At 38.3% G+C, this 20,429-nt stretch overlaps 1 protein-coding gene across 1 annotated transcript in view; it reads left to right on the top strand.

The window, feature by feature from the left end:
• ZNF292 (zinc finger protein 292) overlaps window positions 1-20,429 on the top strand; it is a 49,241-nt gene that overhangs the window by 7,402 nt on the left and 21,410 nt on the right. Inside the window, 2 exon segments of the mRNA XM_036379670.2 lie at window positions 18,471-18,625; window positions 19,090-19,168. Coding sequence (XP_036235563.1) covers window positions 18,471-18,625; window positions 19,090-19,168 — 234 coding nt within the window.

Below are 20,429 nucleotides of genomic sequence, written 5' to 3'. Positions count from 1 at the left end.
AACTCCAGGGTATTATTTCTCAGGTCTTTCATCTCTAAGGGTGAAGTACACTGCTTTCATTTGTGAAGAGTTAATCTAATAACACCTTGTACTTGGCAGAGCAAAGACTTTCAGAAGGAAGATATATGTAATGTCAAAAAGGCAGTGGAGCTTTATAAAACTGTTCTCTGAAAGTAGACCTGATCCAGTTGGTAATTGGACCAAATTGCAAAGACGCGTGCCCGTTTTTGGTGAAAATAGTTTGGTCAAATGTCTCTTCCATCTTCTCTTCTGTTACTGTTGCACAGTCTTCTGGTATACAATATTTCTAGCTTTATGATTTCCTGTATGTAGGTAAAGTAAACTAAACATTCATCAGAAAAATAGGAAAATCCTGTGCTAACTAATGTAGCTCTCACTTGGTTATTACTCATTCTGAACCAGTCATACAGTTCTTTGTTCTTATAGGAACTCATGTTATATAGACAACTACCAAAGCTCCATCCATCTTCAAACACTGACTCCTGGTGTTCCTTCTCTCCTAACTGCTGGACAGGTGCATTTACTGCTTTGAGAACCTTAACTCCCCGAAGTAAAATTCTTTAGGATAAAGACCAGTCTTTATTTGTAACTCTCTGTTGTCTTTTGGATGAACAGAGCAGTTTTCATTTGAGCTGGTGTAGCATTCTCAGTGTCCTGTATATAAAAAAAAAAAACAAACCAAACAGATTCTGGAAGGATTCCTCTTCTGTTTTTCAGAATGATGGAGAGAATGGATTCTGTCGAGTAGACAATCTAACAGACCAAATAACGGTTTCGGTGAATTGGTAAAGTACATTCAGTGATCGGGCATTAAATCATTAATAAGGAGTTCCTCAGTCTTGTGATTCATAGAATGTTAAGAGGTTGGAATGAAATGTTAAGATCATCTAGTCCTAACCCCCGCCTTGCCATGGGCAGGGACACTCCTACTAGAACAGGTTGCTCAAGGCCTTATTCAGCCTGGCTTTGAACAGTGCCAGGTTTGTGGCATCCACAGCCTTCCTGGGCAGCCTGTTCCAGTGTTTCATTACCCTCACAGTAAAGAATTTCTTCCTAATACTGAACCTTAACATTCCTGATTTCACTGTGCACCCATTACTTCTTGTGCTATCACTACAGGTTCTGATCATGAGTCTCTCTGGATTCCCTGTAGGCCCCTTCAGATACTGGAAAGTTGCTATGAGGTTTCCACACAACCTTCTCTTCTCCAGGCTGAATGGCCCCAACTTTCTCAGCCTGTGTTCATAGGGAAGGTGCTCCAGTCCTCTTGTTAACTTCATGGCCCTGAACTCTAGCAATTGCTCTAACAATTCCATGTCCTTCTTATGTTGGGAACCCAGAATTGGATGCAGTACTGTAGATGGGGTCCCACAAGAGCAGAATAAAGGGGAAGAATCACCTCCTTTGACCTGCTGGCCATGCTCCTTTTGATGCAGCTCAGGATTCCATCTGGCTTTCTGGTCTGTGTGCTCACCCTGCTGCTCATGCTGTCTTCCTTCAACCATCACACCCAAGTGTTTCTCTGCAGGGCTGCTCCCAGTGACTTCTCTGCCCAGCCTGTCGGTGTGTCTGGGATTGCACTGACTCAGGTGTAGAACCTTGCACCAGTAGCACCTCTTTGAGCTCCATAATGTTTGCACAGCCCTCACCTCCATCCTGTCAGGGTCCCTCTGGGTGGCATCCCTTCCCTCCAGCATGTTGGCTTCACCACACAGCTTGGTGTCATCAGCAAATGTGCTGAGGGAGCGCTTGGTCCCACTCTCCCTGTCACCAGCAAAGGTGTTGAATCAGCCCCAGTACTGACCCCTGAGGGGCACCACTGGTCTCTGTGTGGACAATGAGCCTTTGACCACAACTCTTTGCCTGTGGCCATACAGCCCGTTCTTTATCTGCAGTGTGGTCCATCCATCCAATCCATGCCCCTGCAGTTTGGAAACAAGCATGTCAGTGCAGCAGAGCATCAAACACTCCTGAAGTCCAGGTTGCTCTGCCGTGTCCACCAGTGCTGGTCCTGTCATAGAGTGCTTGTTTCAGGTGCCTGTGGTGATATACTGGTTTTTAATACAGGGAGCACAAGGATAGGTACAAGTAGAGAGTAAATGTTCAGAATCACACAAGACACAATCTGAACTTCTTTATTTTTTTAATTGTTGGAGGGTTGGTCCTATGAAGAGAACTGTAGGGATAAAAAGTAATTTCTGTTTATGAATCTGTAATAGTTAACATGATAAAACTTCATAATCCCCATTCTACAGACTGGGAACTTGCCTAATGTTTTTGGTGAAACTTGTGCAGTGACTGAACCCTGCTTTTGGGTACCCAGTCGGAATTGGTCATCATGTCAGTGTGACAGCAGGAATTCAGAGTTCTGCTCAGGTTTCCCAGCATATTCAGGAGAAAGTATTGCCTTGGCTCCTCTCCTTTCCCACGTGGACACAGTGGCAGTGCTTTGACAACTGGTAAAAGGACACTGGTGGTTATTAGACACAGTGTGGTAGATGTTGCCTTGTTCTTTCACTGGAAATATCAATCAGATGGAAGGGCATCTGCCAATTTGACAGTGCTGAGTAGACAAGTTTAAAATAGCAATTGAGTAGTCTCTCTATTGAGGATGAAGATTATCAATTAAGTTATCAGAATTAAAAGGGCAGTGGGAGAAGTTGATAAAGATGGCTAATGCAAAAATGTAATCTAGTTGAACTATAGAAGTATCATAATGTCTCATTTCACTTGATGAGAGAGCAAGTTTAAGTCACCTATGTTGCAGGAAATGTACATATTTCCAGATTAGACACAGTTATTTCTGGCTGTCTTCCTATTTTTAATCTGCCCATATGCTAGTCTGATAATTAAAAGAATAGGTAAATTAGATTTCCTGGCAGTGGATGAAAGTTTACTGTAATGAACATCCCGCCACATTCATGAAATGCTTGTTTAATAGCCAACTGCTGAATGCTCTTTTTAAGTAAACAGACTAAAATGAGCGTTGGGATGACAACATTGAATTGAGACATGATTGAATATCTGAATAGAGAGAAATGCAGCCTAGAACTATAGCAAGTTCACTTATGTTAGGATGCAAGAGAGAAATTTGATACCAATGACCCATTCAGAAAGAGCCTGTTAAATGCAAAATGTTGAAAGATGAAAGGCAAACCTAAAGAATGGTAATTTCTGTTACTGTATGTGACAAAGCATGAGGCTTAATGAAATTATTTACTGGTGTTTGAAATAACTTTATTTGTTCTAAAATAGTTTATGGATGTAACCAGAGGCTCTCCATACATTTTCTAGGTTTTTCTAGGTCTTTTTCTAAAACTAGCTGGGGTTTGAATTCTAAGCAAAATAGTGCCTAAAAGATAATAGGACAAATAGCACCAAGGTAATTTTGCTTTTGCCTCTTTCAGTTTAATAATTAGCGAGCTAAGCACCTTCACTATGTGTTCAGCATGCCCAGATGAAAAACATGCAAATTGTTTGTGCCTTTTAACTTATATTTGGGGAGAGAAATATCTCTCTGTCAATTAAGAGAAGGTTCTGTGTATAGTAATTAACTTTCAGTTGTCTCCCTTTCCTGTGTTTTTTTTTTTTTTTTAACTTTCTGGGTGATGGTATATGACATAATTACTTATGAGAGTTGTAGTAGAGCCCCACAAGCTGTTCTTCTATTTCTGCTTCTGTAGTTGCTGAGGTGCTTTTTTTTCAAACCTTCCTCCAACATAGACCTTGTCTTAAAAATATAAATATATTTTCCAACAGCATAGTTACATCTCTTGGTTTTGTATCTGTAAATTGAGGGTAGTGGGTACTTCCCCTCTACATGGTTATATGCATTAGAGAACAAACCTGAGATTTTTTTGTTGTTGTTGTTACGTTATCTGCCTAGTGATGTATAAATAATGGATTAGAGGCATGGCTAACTTTTTATGTTTGTGTGCCAAAGAGTTGGGGTGCTAAAGTTCCTAAAAATTGAATTATAATAATAGTTTAAAAAAATCCTCAAGAAGATGATAAAGAAACTTACCCTTAAGATTATGACAGGGATTCTTCCCACAATCTGTCTTAACTCAGTTAGAGATGTACAACCCTAAGAGTTACCGGCAAGGAGTTGTAAGAAGTCATCAAGGTCATTTACACCTTAGGTGGTGTAAATTTGTATAGGGAGAGCAGAGGGGAGTTCAAATACTCACTGCACTCTTGCATTTTCAGAGTCGTTGAAATCTGTTTGGTAATTGCATATTAATGGTAACTAGAGCTGTAGTGAGTTTTATTTTTAAAAAAATCCACAGAAGTGACCTAAGTAGAAGTGGTTATTTGAGGCAAATCTGTTTAGGCAAGAGTTAAAAAGCAGCTAATGGTAATTCTTACTAACTTTCTATGTTTATTCAACTTTCATATTTTCTAATTTTGTGCAATGATAACATAATATGTAGTTATGTTACAAGCTACTGAATATATGTATGAATGTGTAGTGGTGGAACAGACTGAGAAAATGAATCATTCATTGCAGGGTAGTTGGTTACGTTTACTGGATTTCAAAAGTATTCTAATTCTTTCTAACAAATCAAAATTAGTCAGCAAGTAGTATCAGTTCTTTAACAATTACCTGTTCTCTCTTTGTATTCTGAACTGAACTGTTGTCTCTAAAAAGTCTCCAGGGAGGATAGCTTTCCCTAAGTATGAACAGAGGAATGAGTTTCTGCATGTCTTCATTTTTTGCTGTTTCTGTGAAGCTCCTTTTCCTTTTCTGATGAAGCTTGAACATAAAACCTAGATGTGTATTAATTTTTCCAGTTAATTTTTCCAGTTTCACCACAAAAAAAAATGTTCAGTTATAGATCAGTTATTTCTTTGTATTCTGGTTTGATAGGCAAGATTTTAGATTTACTTGATCAGTCTGAGAATAAAAAAAAATTGAGAGGATGATGGGGGGGAAAATGTTTATTAAAAAAAGGCTTGTAGATAGATAGAGTTTTGCAACACTTTTACGGATTGCCTTTAAAACTGTTCAGGAAACTAGTACTTGAAGGTATTTGAGCTCATGTTTTCTTTGTTTAGATAACACCAAAAAAATCAGTTCTTATTAAGTGATGGGTATCTGCATCACAGAGTGCATACCTGTGTATCTGGGTTCTGAAGGTACCAGTAATAAAAACCAGTGCTGCCTTGTAGATGGTACTTCAAATACATGGGTGAGCAGAACTTGGGTGGACTATTTTTTTGCCTGTGGAAAGAGAAACACTGTTATACAGACAAGAGTGTGAAAACATAGCTGCTCATACAGTCTAACAAAACTTGCTTTTAGTGTTCTGAAGTTCTCTCTTCAGTAGATGAATGAGACAGTGGTTGAAAGAACAGTTTTAGAAGTGTGAACCAAAAGAGTGAGTTCCTATATGTTAATACCCTGGATCAGACACAGAGTTTGCTTTGAAAGTGATCTGATCATCCCTGTTAGCACACTTCTTTCTACATTGTGGAACAGCTTTGTAGTGTGGAAATTTTAATGTCTTTTGGATGAAACTAAACCAGAAGCTGTGCTCCAGAAGCAGTTGCAGACAGTCTACTTCAGCTGCTAACGAGTATCCAGTTAATGGAACCAGGTGAATGCCAGTCTGAAATACAACCGCTTGTGATGGGTTCACTGGAGACTTGGGTTCTCAGAACTCTCCTTTCTGCTGTATTATCTACTCCTTGTGCATTGCACTGGGATGATATAGTCATTGTGAGCTTTTTGTGGACCAGAACCTAATTGGGAAACTCAGATTCTGGTTTTGAAATTCATCTCTGAATGAATGTTGACTCGCTGATTCAGTATTTGCTAATCTTGACATGACTTTGCTTTCAGCTGCAGGGTAGGAAAGCCAGTGATGGATGTTAGGATGGGCTTGCAAAGTGTGAAAGCAGCTGGAGTTTTCTATTTGAAGGGAAAGAAAAAAAAACAGCAAAGATTGGAACTGCAGCCTGTCAGTGGAGGAGAGGAGTTGTAATGGGAAAAAAATTTGGTAGCTCTGCACCATGCCTGTTGAAATTGAGAGTGAAAACAATTGTTTAAATACAATCTTGCAGTAAGTGATGGAATTAAGAGTCTGGCTTCAGTCCTCTCCTCTGGGCACAACTCAATATCTCCATTAGAATTAAAGCATCATCATCTGATTCTTCAGCCAAAGGAGTCTTGGCTTTCTAGAGCTATATTTTGCTTAACAACTTTATTGTGAAACAATTCAGAAGATACATTCTAGTAAAAATAGCATAGCAACAACGTAAAATCTTGATAGGCTTTAGAAATTAAAATTGAGTACAAATTGAGATTGATGTTCTTTGTTCAGTACCATAATTTAAATAGTATTTGTCCTGTAGAAAATACAATTGCATTAGCTTATGTCATCCACAGTTTTGTATATGCAGTCTGATGCTGTGTACCTACTGGAGTTTTGCTGTTTGATTCTGGATAGTTTTGTATTATAATAACATGTAAGAGCTAATATTCTCACAGCACTTGTGTAGCTACAAAATCAAGGTAACAGTGCTAAGCCTTGGTAAACAAATACTGAATCAGTTAAATAGTGCCACTTTTAATTTGTATCATTGAACTGCTTTGGAAATTATTTAGAAGTACAGTGCTGTGCTGTTTTGATGTAAAATGACCTCTCTGTGTACAGTTCTAAATAAATAAAAAGTGGTTTTGTTGATTTTATTACGGCAAATCTGTGGTAGCAGTATTTTAGATGAGTGCTGTTCTGTCTGATGCTTGTGGACAGGTTTAAAATATGTGTTTTTCTATGTAAGTTCTGTTCTAACCTAAAAATCTGTAAAATAGCCTGTACGGTATCCCAACTGAAAAACAAAATGGAAACAAGTAATTGATGTTTGAGCTTTTCTGTTGGACACAGAGGTGAAAGGAAAATCAAGATTGATTATGATCATGGTGATGTGGAGAATGTCTTGATCAGAAGGTTGTCATACCACAGCAAAAGCAATAGATACTCATACTTTTTTCTTCCCTCATTTTCCCCTGTGCTTTTTTTATATGGGAAGGAGATGGGGTTTATACTATGTAACCATTTAGTTTACTCTTAAATGCTTTGAAAATCATGTCTTATAGTATTTCTAATGCCTAATGGTAAAGTCTCATGGGCAGTCTGAGCTAGACTTGGTTTAAATTAGACATAGAAGTAAGGAGTTTTTTGACATGCAGAACTAGTTCAAGAACTGTTCAAGTTTTTGCTTGAATACTTTGTTCATTTAACATCTTAGCTGGGTAGTTTGTTCTTATACAAATTAAATGTAAATGCTGATTGCATCCCAGTGATTCCTTAGCTGCCTCCACTTTCCTCAAATAAGGTGGGTACCTTTCATGGGAACCTTAACCTCACAGTTTAAAAAAAAAAGAGTTGCAGCAGTTGGCATTTTTTGTGGTGAAGGGCTTGTTCTCCATCTTCTGGTAAAACACTGAACAACAAGAAGAAGAGAAAGGCAAGGAGAGAAATCACAAAAGTAAAAGATAGTTTTCATCTCTAGAAGCTTTAGATCATCAAGGCTGCGAATAATTGTAGCATTACACTGTAAAGATTTTTTTGTGTGTGTCCCTTTAGGATGTAACCTTGCTGTGGGACTTCACAAAGACATCATCTGGTACTAATGTATCGGTAGGAAATCTTCTTGGCTGCAGATAATTTCTAAATTTGGATTTCTAATTTATTTTTAGTGTCTTGAATACTTAGTTAAAAAGAACTCATGTTATGAAGCTATTCTGAACCAGTCTGTTAATTTTCCTTACAGGAGAGAGGCACACACAATGTTGCTGTGTTCTCTTAAGTTCTGATGGTCTGGAAATGCTTCTTGAAGCAATTGCTTCTAAGAAGCTGTGAGGACGATTGCCCGGTGCATGGTCTTGTGCTCATTGGTCATGCCTGCTATCATCCTAGTCATCTTCTAATTGAGTTCTTTGACACTGAATTCTTGGGGTGGGGATGATTTTACTATTGCAAGAGAGGACTGATACTCTGCGTGGAAAGGGAGATCTGTTCACTTACAGGTTCATTTCTATTTCACCAGTTCAGTTCTGTGCCTTCATGTGATTCGGTAATGATGCTTGCACAGCGCTGGAATTGCACAAAAGACTCAAGGCCAGCAGGCTGGCATAGTTTGTAAACTATCATAAATTGACCTTAAAAGCAGACAGTTATCAGCTTTTCAGGAATTTGAACAATGCTGTCTTCATCACATACTCAGTTCTTTAATGGTTGTAGTAGTCAGTGAGATTATGCATCAGGCTCACAGTTTTACTCTGAAAAATACAGCTTTCAAAAATGAACTTGTCTTGAATGAGATGAATGTTTAGTCTCAGCCCAAGATTCAGTTTAATAGGTTTGTTTCCCAGAAAACAACCCAAACCAAAACTTTTTATTCTGCTATTGTAAAGTCAGAATATAGCATCACCATCATGACTATACCTAGCTGCTTGATCAAGAATCCACATGAAGTCAGCATGTTCCTTGTGTCTCATGTCTTAGGATTCAGGGCCTTTGTCAGGGACTAAGCTGTCTTGCAATTTCTACCACTTTCTCCAGTATCCATGATCTGTTGCCATTCAAGGGCTTGTTACCTCTGCATGCAATTTGAGAATTTTTTTCCTGGCTATCCTAAAAAGACTGGAGAGCATTTAATTCTGTTGTCTTTATTCCCCAAAGCAGTGTTTTAGTGTCCATTCAGCATTTTTTGACTCCTTTTTTAAAGGTGTTTTATTTCTCACTATATTCTTCTGTTCTTGGTCTGAAGAATTTATGCATGTACAATAAATTTATTTATAACAGCTTTATGTTTACCTTGCAGTTAGAATATAATTCAGAGATTAAAAAAAACCAAACACTTTTTGTTCATCTATATTTAATGTAGGTATTTCAGTTGTGAATTTATTGGTATTAAAAAGCACCAGTATATTCATTTTTTAAAAGAAATTTCTTCATCTTGGATGTCTCAAAGCAACTGCATAAACCTATATATTTATGAAATGTTTTTAGAAGTTTCTGTATCTGCTGGTCTAGCTGCACAAATTGTAGATCTCAAAATACTTGGTTACCCTAGTATCAGGATGTGTGCACACCCTTAATGTGACACCATCTGGGAGCTGTGCTTGTGCACAGTTGCCTTGCATGCTTCTGGGATGGAGTGCTGCACATCTGAGATTGCTCAGTATTTTCTGTTGTTGTCAGTTGTCAGTGAGCTTATCTACTGGCAAGATGTGAGTGGTGGAGATTCTCAAGTTCGAGCAGAGAGTTGTGTCTGTGTGCACATTCCAGTACTGATGAACAGTCCTTGTGGAACCAAGAACTGCAAGAACTTTATTGAATATTTCATGGTGCTCCTAACTCCCATGAGAAACGAAAGTTCAACCAGCAGTTTCAAATCTGGTTCTGTTTTCTTTTGAGTAATAGTTAAATGTAAGCAGTTAGTTGTTGCTTGTTACTACCATACCTGAAAGGTCAGCAATGTGAAGAACATGCTGGGAAATACTTTTTCAGAGAGAAGCAGATAAGTCAGTTTTCCTTTCCAAAACTGCAACCTAAGATTATAGACCCTTGGAGTTAGGATTTGAGGGGGTGGGGGGTGTCTTTAATCTTACTAATTGTGTTGTTTTGGTAATTGAATAGTAGACTGCTTCTTTGTTGGAGAAAAAATACAGCAGAGAGAAATTATCTGGGCCTCTACTTGTCAGACTTTCAAATCCATGTCTTCATTTAGTGATTATCTTCAAGGTGTGGAGATCAGTGCAAAAGGCAATGAAAATGAAGTACAGAATCATGAAGGGGAAAATATTTTTTGCTAGAGATGTAGTAAATCTCACTTTTCTAAGCTTCAGTAAAATTATAAGTGTCAAAAGCAGAAAGATGGCTGTTCAGAAACAAGTAATTGCATAGGGTACAGAATATTGGGATACATTTCCATTTTAATTTCAGTTTAGGTTTAAATGGTAAGAGTCTTATAGCTTACCTTCAGGGCTACACTTTGTTTTGTAATACAAAGAGAGGATTGTGCTGGTAATACAAAACCAGGAGGTGTCACCTGTTCTGTTTGCTTCACAGGTCAGCATGGCTGCACTGTCAGTGTTCTTCACATTCAGCAGCAGTCAGCATAGGAAGATTTTCAGTAAACACAATCAGTATTTTCATACCCTTACTGCTCCAGTGTCTTGCTTTGCCTGCTTCTCATGGCTCATTGTTGCATGTTTTAATAACTTGCACATTGACAAGCAGGGGTGAGACTATTACTTGCATTACATTCTTAAAATACAGCTGTCTATATTTGAAAGGTTGTTCATGCTCATCTGTAGTACTACACAAGAAATTTGAGGAAGCAAGAGTTTAAATAATTGCAAGCAGACAGTAATGTGGAACTTTTAAAGGTCAGTATTAGAATTGCCATTATCTTTTTGTGCTGTTCTTTAGCTGACCACAGGCAATATATTTCATGACCTGAGGGAAATAAATACAGCCTTGTTTTTCTCAGTTTGCATGGAAAAAGAAAGCATCTTCTAGATGATGAGTTGTACTTGAACAGTACGTATGTGGTAGAAATAGTATATGGTACTATAAAATAGTTCCTTTCCCTTTTGTTATATGTATTTAACAGGCAATGTCTGGCACTAGATCTGATTTTCTAACACGATCTAATGTAGAAGACAACCGTTCACAAAGAACATCTATTTAAATCATATCTCACTCCCCATGTCTTATTGTCAGATAATAGTATTGCCATGGTAAGCTGATTTATTCCTTAAAAAAACCTAAGTCCTTGTCTTTCAGGTTGTGAGCTGACCATTGACTTAATTCATTGTGATGTGTGTATCTCTGTTGTTACAAACTAAATTAACAGAATTGTCTGCTTTTCAGAGTATCTGAAAAATGATGTATGATTTTGACAAGAAACATGTACTTTAATGCACTTTTTGAAAAAGGAAAACTAAAGATTTTGGCACTTGATGTTTTTGAACTACCTTTGGCCAGAATAATTGTGTCTGATCTTTCCTTAGTAGTCTAGTAAACTTGCAGGCTTAAACAGGCAAACTTCAGATATTCAAATACTGAAAGAAATCATCATTATATCTCTTCCCCTGCTTTTTAATTTCTCTAGGTTATAATCTTATAGGGAGGAATAAGATAGCACAAATCATTTTCATGTATTGTCTCACCATAAGTCAGGGACTGGGAGATCAAAGTCACTCTTAAGTGAAGGTCAGGTTCATGACCACCTGTGGAGCCTGATTGTGCAAAGTTCATTGAATCATAGAATGGTTTGGGTTGGAAGGGACTTTAAGATCATCTAGTTCCAGGCCATGGGCAGGGATGCCATTCACTAGATCAGGTTGCACAGGACCCATCCAGCCCAGCCTTGAGCAGTGCCTGGGATGAGACTTCACCACCTTCTGAGTAAAGAATTTCTTTCTAACATCTAATCCAAACTCACCTGCTTTCAGTTAAAAGCATTTCTCTTGTCCTGTTGCTATCTCCCCATACAAAATTTCTTGCCCCCCCACTTAAATACTGGAAGGCCACAGTGAGGTCTTCCCAGAATCTTTTCTCCTGTATGCTGATCAACCTCAGCTCCAAGCCTTTATTCATAGGAGTGCTGCTCCATTCCTCTGATCATCTATGTGGCCTCCTCTGGACCTGCTCAGCCAGGTCCATGTCTGTCTTGTGCTGAGGACTGCGGCTGCAGCACTCCAGGCTGGGTCTCACAAGGACAGAGTAGAGGGGGAGAATCCCCTCCCTTGATCAGCTGGCCACTCCTCTTATGGTGCAGCCCAGGATGCAGTTGGCTCTCTGGGCTCTGAGCACACCTTGTTGGCTTATGTTCAGCTTTTTATCTATGAGAACAAGCAAGTCCTTTTCCTCAGGGCTGATCTCAATGAGTTCTCCCAGTTTGTACTCACATCTGGGGTTACCCTGACCGATGGGCAGCACCTTGTACTTGGACTTGTTGAACTTCGTGATGTTCTTGTAGATGCAGTTCGCAAGCTTGTCCAAGTCGCTCGGGGTAGAATCCCTTTCTTCATGTCAACTACACTATTCAGCTTTGTATCATCTGCAAACTTGCTGAGGGTACTCTTGATCTCAGTGTCTGGGTCATGGATGAAGATATTGAAAAGCACTGGTCCCAAGATAAAGTCCTCAGGGACACTTACTCTGGATCAAACTATGCTATATGTCTTCTTCTTTTCAGTCCATTTAAAACTAAGCATCAAATTGTAAACCAGTCCAGAGCAGTCAGTGGAACTTGATTTGATTCACGTGGTTATGTTATCTGGTTCATTACAGTGTACAGCATCTCTCTCCATCTTCCTCTGTGTGGTGATACCAAACTCCGGATCTCCAATTGATTTTCATTTCCTCATGGTCCATCATCTAGTGACACAAGCTGTGACTGGTTATTAGAACATACCTGTCACCTTCACAGGGGAGAATCTTAAGCCAAGAAAAATATTCTTAAATCATGTGCATGGTTTATATGGGAGACTTGCTCCACTGGTTTTCTTCAGTTACCCTTTCTTGACTGGAACCCTCACTTTCCTTTGAAATTTCTGTTCATGATAGCAGAAGCTATACCTCACCAGCTTTGAATAAAGCTTGATGTGTTTTCTTGAATCAGGCCATTGGTGGTTCCTCTGAAGGCAGCTGCTCTTTTGTATCGGGTTGTTGTTGGCAGGTACTGGTGGAGTGAGAGGTGAGGTTGTGTCAAGGGGAGCCCTGCCTCTGTGGGAGTGCTCCATGTGAACAGCAAGTGGCAGAGTGATCTCACTGAGAAGTGCTGGAGCTCCTGCACCTGCCTGCCTGTGTGCGTGGAGCTCTGTCATTGCTTTGCTGCCTCTGCCACTGTGGAGTTTACTTCATGGAGAGAGTTCCTTCAGCCACTCTTTGTGTGCAGCTCCTAAGACTCATCTCCACATAATACAGTTGTGTCATTTTGTTTGGATTTTCTCCTGTGTGGATGTGCTTGAAGAAAGTCACTGAAATAAAGGTTTTGCTACTTACTGCAGTTGTTTGAGAGGTGCGGCTTACCTGTGTGACCACTGTCTGTCACTTTCCCAGCCTCTTTGTCCTTTGGGTGTAGCAGGGAATGAAAAGGACAGTCCCAGGCATGTCCTTACATAAATTTAAGTAAACTTACCCTTATTCAGGTGTGTTCAGGGTAAGAATCTGTTCTTCAGAGCTGAAGAAACATGTAGGTGTGGACCATACACGTGTAACTTCTGTTAACAGTTAATAATGCTGCCTTTTAATATGAAACATATTTTACCACTGCTTTGGTGTTGTAGGGCTAGTTTTAGCAAAGAAGATTGTTCAGTACAGCATTCTCTGGTGGGTGGGTTGCTACAGCAACAGTCTTGTAAGGGTTCTGATAAAGATTGAAAAGTAAGGTCTGAACCTTACCTGTGGTTGTATATTTTTTTTGCAGTTTAAATCACAGGTATAGTACATATTTTTATTGTACAGGTCAAGATCATTCCACTTTTAGAGGATTCTTGACTGTGTAAGCTGCTGCTAAAATAAAATGCCTGTTTCAGTCTCAAAGAGAAGCAAAACTTTTGCTGCTGTGCTCAGAATGCAGTACTTGGCTTGATTAACAAGCATGTCCTGACTAGGGAGATAAATAACTTAATGAGGCCCAGGGCTGGGGGTAAAATTCTTTCTTTTTATGGTTGTAAGCAGAGCACAACACTGATTCATTAAGCAAAGCAGAATGAATTTGATTTTCTTTGTATAATGGCAGCGCTGTATAGTCTAAAGACATCCAGACAAGGAAATCTGTCATACTGAGGAATATTTTTGAAGGGTGTGGTGGGTGTAAATGCTTAATATAGTTCACATAATGGCTTGGAAGTGGCTGATCTATATATATGAGATAAAAATAGCACTATTTAATGCTGAAATTAGTGCCACTGTTTTATAGTGCAAATTTCTTCCTTTTTACATTGTGTTTGCCACTTTAAAAAGATGGTAGTAACAGGTCACCAACAGTCTGAATACTTTTTGTTAGATGGTGTATTCTGACAATTTGCCAGTCTGTTGATTATAACTATTTTGACTAACTGCAAATGAACTTCAGATCTTAAAAATGAGATTTTATTTGCTTCAGTTTATTCTTAATAATCTGAATGTAGATTGAAGTGGTCTTTATTGGACTGTCATAGTTTCTGCCAGTGCTTTTATAATTCTTCTATTATCCAATTTTCTGGTATTAATGACTACATGGTATTTCTGCAAAGTTCCTATTTGTCTGGGAGAATTTCTGCTTGGTTGTGTCATAATGGGTCAGCAGTCTTGGTATCCCCCCATGTGCAGATTGGATGGTGATACTGCCTACCTGGTGGTTCTTTACCATGCTGACCACTGACCATGAAACTTGAGATCTCCTGATCTTGTTGCTGCAGGTCTCAGTGGTCACTTGCCATTGGGGTCTCTCTACTGAGCCTGACGGTTTCTTCCTTAGGTTCTCATATTTGCAATGGCAGGTGAGAATATTCTCAATATTCTTCAGTCACACTTCTCAAACAACCAATTGTTTAGTTATATCTTCCTGCCTCCTTCTTTTTTCTTACCCTTTCTTCTTCTTTCTTGTCCTCCACACTTTGGACAATTCCAGGATATGTTTCTTGGCTTGGTAGCAAAGTTGGAAATGTCCTTAATTTACCAAAGCTTACATTAATCTTGCTGTTTGCTGTGGTCTTTTGAAGAGGACATGAGTAAAAGTAGGTGCTACTGCCTTGGTCTTATATGTTAGCTACCACTTGGGAGGTTGGTTATTGTTGTGGTTTGGTTTGGGGTTTTTTTAATATATATTTAGTCTAAAAAGAGAAGTATGTTTTTTCAAATTATTCAGAAAGGGAAGTAATTCTATATGACAGTGTTAGTTTTAACTATTTATCACCAATTACAAAGCTAATTGTCTGAGCTAAGAAGCATTCCAAACTAATGCAAAGAATTTTCCCAGCATATCTGTGAATCAATATGAACACTAAGCTGTGCCGAATTTCAGATTAGTATGTTTGTCCCTCTTTTATTCAGTCTCACCAGCGACTTGTTTTCACATTTTCCCTTTACTGGGAAAATTGTCTTTTAAGCAAGTGTGAAATCAGTTATGCTGTAATACTCTTTCAACAAAAAGCACTTGTGTGGTGTTTTCTCCAGTACAAAAATGCAAGTCATTCCAAAACACTTAAAAGAAGAAAAAGTTTACTCCAAAAGGAAAAAGGATTATATGACTGTGCTTTTTATTTTAAATTTTCTGCAAGTATTATACCGTAAAAGGTGCAGTATTGATTGCTCTAGTGAATTCTTAACAAGAAACAACATCAGTTTGAGGAGAGAGGGTTACTTTTACAGGTCTCTGGCTTTCATGTAAACTGAAGCTTATGCTATTCACTCTTTAATGTGACTACTTACATCAGCTAGACAAGGGGAAGAAGTTATTACCTTTTCTATCCAAAACACTGCTCCAAGACCCAAAAAGTGAAGAATATAAAGTATACTTTCCTGGGCTGTTTTTTGTTCAGCTTTGCTGTTTTGCCACTAGCATCCTTAAATATGTTGCATATGACAAGTCAGTAATGGAAATCACAGTATACTTCTGTTTATGAGAGTATTAGGACAAAGGGAGACTTTTTTGCTGGCGTTTCTTTCAAGATTCTTTGAAGGCAACTGCTTTGTTCTGATCTGATCATTCTAGTGCATTGAGCAAAATTGCCAAGAGGTACTGAAATACTGTTTGCTAATATTGTTAGCTTGTTTATCTAGTCCTCCCTGTTTTTTTCTTACATGCTTCATCTCTGTTTTGCTCTTCCATCTTTTCTCTACCATGATCTGTGAAGCTTTTTTGCTGCACTTACGAGAGCATCAAATTGAGTGTTACAGTAAAACAGACCATATTCCAGTCAGATTAAGGGTTCCAGTAGGAAGCACTCGATGCTCAGAAGCATTTTCTGCTGCAGGAGAGGGATAGAGTATGTAACTTCTTTACATATTGATTGTGTGGTAAGATCACCTTTAAAACCAAACCTTTAATGCAGCGCTTTGCCAAAGCTTTCATATTTCTTACCTTTTATGTCCTTGAATGAGATACCTTTGGGTTTTTGTTTTGGGTGAATGATATGTAATGTGGTGATGGTATTGTAATTGCAAATGACCATATGAAACAGATTTCTGATTCAGTTCAGTATAGTTGACATTTTTTATTGGGAGGATTTATTTGGATATTAAAATATAAGAATTTAAAGTATGTTCTTAATATTACCACTGACTAAGGCAGTACAGACAGACAATGCTGAATTTAACTTAAGCTTAGCTTTTTAGCTAAACTAGATTTGAAGACAGGAATAAACCTAGTTTTGTTTTGTCTTGTTTTTTTTTGATATGATGGCTTGCATTTCTAAAGTAGTTAACATTGGTTTTCTTACTTTCTGATACATAAATTTGCACCAAGTTCTGTTTTATCATTTGAGTTGCATTGTATCCCAAATATAGCAAATTCTTTTAGATAGTTGTACTAATATGTTAGAAATTAAACAAATTTTCAACATTTGTTGTTAAATAATTTGAGAACCACTTTATTCTGTTTCTTATTCAGGTGTGTGGGAAACTCTGTAGCAGAAGAGCTTTGTTGCTCAGAGGGCTCTGATTTTCCTTACCAGAACAAACCTTGTCAGAATTGAAAAAATGTTGTCAAAATTAGTTTAATTACAGCTGACCTAAACAAAAAAAAAAAAAAGAACTGTGACTTTTGCTAAATGTCCTTGACACAATGAGCTCTGTAACATGCTTTCACACTGACAAACCTGATTTCCTTCTGTGCATACAAGGGGATAATAGCAGATGTTTTTCTGCCAGACATAGACATCAGCAGGTCCTATTATTTCATTTCCCATAGTATTCTTATAAATAAATCTATGAAATAGTCCCCTGCCTGAAGTGTGGGTCCCAAACACTTAGTAATACAAAGTCCAGATGGCAGCCAGCTGCTTGTGGCTTCCTATCAAAGCTCAATACTGGAGCAAATAGTCTCTTAACTTCTTTATTACTAACTGAAGGAAGGGACAGAGCATATCTTCAGCACTTTTGTGGATGATAGTGATTTGGTAGGAGCAAGCAAGGTAAGAGAGAGGTCAGAGAGACTGTTGGGAGGGAGCTCAGCATCTGGGGGGAATGCACTGAGTTTGGCCAAGGTGAGCACAAAGCTGGAGGGTGGGAGGGAGTGTGGCCCCATGCCACCAGTAGAGGCTTGGGACCAGCTCTGGGGCAGCAGCCCAGCTGTTCTGAGCAGCTCCAGTGTGCCCTGGCTGAGCACTTGCTACACTCTCAGCTGTGCTAGCACCAGTTTGAGGGGGATTAACCCCTCTGTTGAGAACCTGTGGGACTGCTTCTCTAGGTACTGGTGGAGGAAAATCTTAATAAATGGAATTCTAAACACTCAGAAACAGGTTGCCCATAAAGGCTATAGAGTCTCTGTTCTTCAGGATAGACACAGCTCCATCAACATATTCCTCCAAACTATATATCATAATGGCCCTGCTTTTGGTGGGGTGTCAGACAGCCAAAACTGCTCTCTTTTATTCTCAGCTTTCTGCATGTTATGCCCCTCAAGAAGCAGACAGCAAAATTGGTCATTGTAATATGACAGACTCCATGCAACCTGCCTTGGTGTAGGGATGAGTTTGCAATCCATCAAGTTACCCTAGGCATGATAGCAGAGATCCATGGGGGGATGTGGTTGGGATGATGACTGCCTGAATGTGTGTCTGAGTCCCCCAGCATTGACTGAAATGAATAGAAGTCTTCTGCACTTGGGTTGCTGATGTTTATTTCATCACTTTCACGAGTTTTAGTTTGAAATCACGATTTGTAGGTATTCATGTGGCAAGTAGGAAACCACTTTTTTTACTAATGAGATTTTGATGTACAGATGGTATCTTTAAAATGCATAGAACATATTCCTTTCAGAGCCCGTAAAAAGCAATGTCCTGAAGATACCTGTATCTTCAAGGTGGCAAGGCAGGGGAAAAGCAAAACTGTTCCTGGAAGTAGAAAATTAAAATAAAGACTAATGCTTTCAAATTTACTTGCTTTAGAAGCTGAAATGTAGAGATGAATGTCTAAAAATGACCCTTAATTATGATATGCTATTCAGGCTTCTGTATTTGGATAATAGGAATATAAAATGAATCATATGATGTTACCACAGGGAGGAAGTGTCAGTCATAACATTTTTATATGATCAGAGAATGATTGTGTGTGGAGTCTAAGTGTCAGTTGTTAATGAAACAGTAAATTTTAAGGGGAAAAAAGCATGCTTTGAGAATATGTAATTCATATTAAGGAGATCTACTAGTGAGAAATTTAAAATTTTAAACTTACATTTGTTCCTGATTTTTGGATTGTTTTTTCTTTTTTCCTAAATAGACTTTGTTGGAATATGCAGAAAAGTGGAAGACATCAGAAGATCCTCTGCCTCTGTTGGAGGTGTACACGGTGGCTATCCGAAGTTATGTTAAAGCACGACCTTACCTTACCTCTGAGTGTGAAAACGTTGCCTTTGTGCTTGAACGTTTAGCACTGTGAGTATGGTGGTTTGGTTACTGAAACCAGTCTGTATGGTATTAACTTGTCATTGCCTAAATGTTTTCCCAATCCAGTTATGAGCACTTGTATGTATGGGAGAATATCTGGTTGCTGAATTAAGGCAAGAAGGATTCCTGACCTAGGACAAGCCAACATTCCTGGCTTGAAACACTTTGCTATTATTGATCTGCATACAATCTGAAAGGGCATCAATTCACACAGGCTTTTACAGAGTTGGATTCAATTATGGTTTTTTTTTTTAATAGTGTCTTTTAGAGAACTTGCTTTTACATTTTCTGCAAGAGTGTTTGTGGCCTCTTTTTCTTTCTGTGTTCAAAAAAGCAAACTGTTCTGTGGCTGGTGTTTCAAACAACTATTTTGATATTAGAATAAGGAATTGTTGATTATACAATTTCAACATCAAGAATTTCCTCAAATAATATTCCTTTTTGACTTCTAGAAGCTGTATTGAACTTCTACTGTGTCTGCCTCTGGACTTACCTGAAAATAAATGGGAAGAATTTCAGGCTTTTGTACAGGTGAGTTTAGTTCATAAAATAAAGAAAATAGCTTTTCAGAATGGTTTGGAAACCTAGGGATATTAAGTGTGTAGCCTGTCTGTAACGAGCAAGGCCTTCAGCTGGAAATCCTGCATACTCTGCAGTAATTGCTGAAGGTAATATCATCTGTCTGCATGCAGCAGCTGTGGAGAAAAAAAAATAGCTATAGATTATTGAAGTAAGATTCATGTTTTAAAATATAGTTCACTATTAACACTCTTAGAAATTAAATATTATCATATATGTCATTCTGTACTATATATGGTTGTATGTTTGAAACTTACGAACTTCAGTTGATACTGAAGGGTTTTAAATCTCACAGGGCACTGGCTGGTTAAGGTTTGAGCACTGCATTAAAGGAGGGTGTTGGAACAAGTTCTGCTTCTCAGTATTTATCAGAAATACGTAGTGGGAGGTCCAGCATACTGTTTTTAAAAAAAAGAAAGTGGGGGAGGGAGAGAAAAGGATAATAATGAAAAGACCAGATACAGTTACCTCAGGATTCTGAGCCTAAATGACATGGGAAGATGAAAGGCTGATTATTTTAGAGTGAATTCTGACTAGCAATTGCCTTATATAAATCAATTCTAAAGAATTAATTTATATAAGGCAAACACATCTCTAAAGAGATGTGTTTGATGCTGAGGAGAGTTCCACAGCCTTGAGAGCAGGTGGAAAAGTAAAAGAAAAATGAGCCATTTCTTGGCTGGTTTTTTTTTTTTTTTAAGGACCAGTGTAAGTTGTGCATTGCTACTTAAGCCACAGATTTTTGCAGGTATTTGTTTTGCTTCCAAATGTACATCTGCTCACAGAATTTATTCTAGTATATAAATACCATGGAAGACATTTTAATTGATTTTAAGACTCCAGCCTGTTTATTCATATTTGCATAGAACTATGCAGTGAGATCTTAACAGCTAAAATCTTTCGACATTATAAAAATTTTTTTTTCACTGTCTCCAGTACGTAGAATTTGAGCTGCTGAAGAGCTTGGGAAGATAAAGTTTAAGTACCTGGTACCAGAACAATATGTGGACTAGAGAAATTGCTCATCCATTTTTAAAAGAGAGGCCTTTTTCAAAATTTAGTTTCAGAAATTTCAGAAGTAGCCCTGTTAATAAATCTCAAGGTGAGTTTGAAGCACTCAGTTGTTTTGGTTTCTCAGCTTATATCTCAGGCAACAGAGGCAGAAGTAAAACCTGTATAGGCTGAAGGTTAAGGTTGTTTTGTTATACCTGTA

This window comes from Molothrus ater, chromosome 3 (assembly GCF_012460135.2).
Source record: "Molothrus ater isolate BHLD 08-10-18 breed brown headed cowbird chromosome 3, BPBGC_Mater_1.1, whole genome shotgun sequence".
Classification (NCBI taxonomy): Eukaryota; Metazoa; Chordata; class Aves; order Passeriformes; family Icteridae; genus Molothrus; species Molothrus ater.
This window is presented reverse-complemented; position numbering and strand designations above follow the sequence as displayed.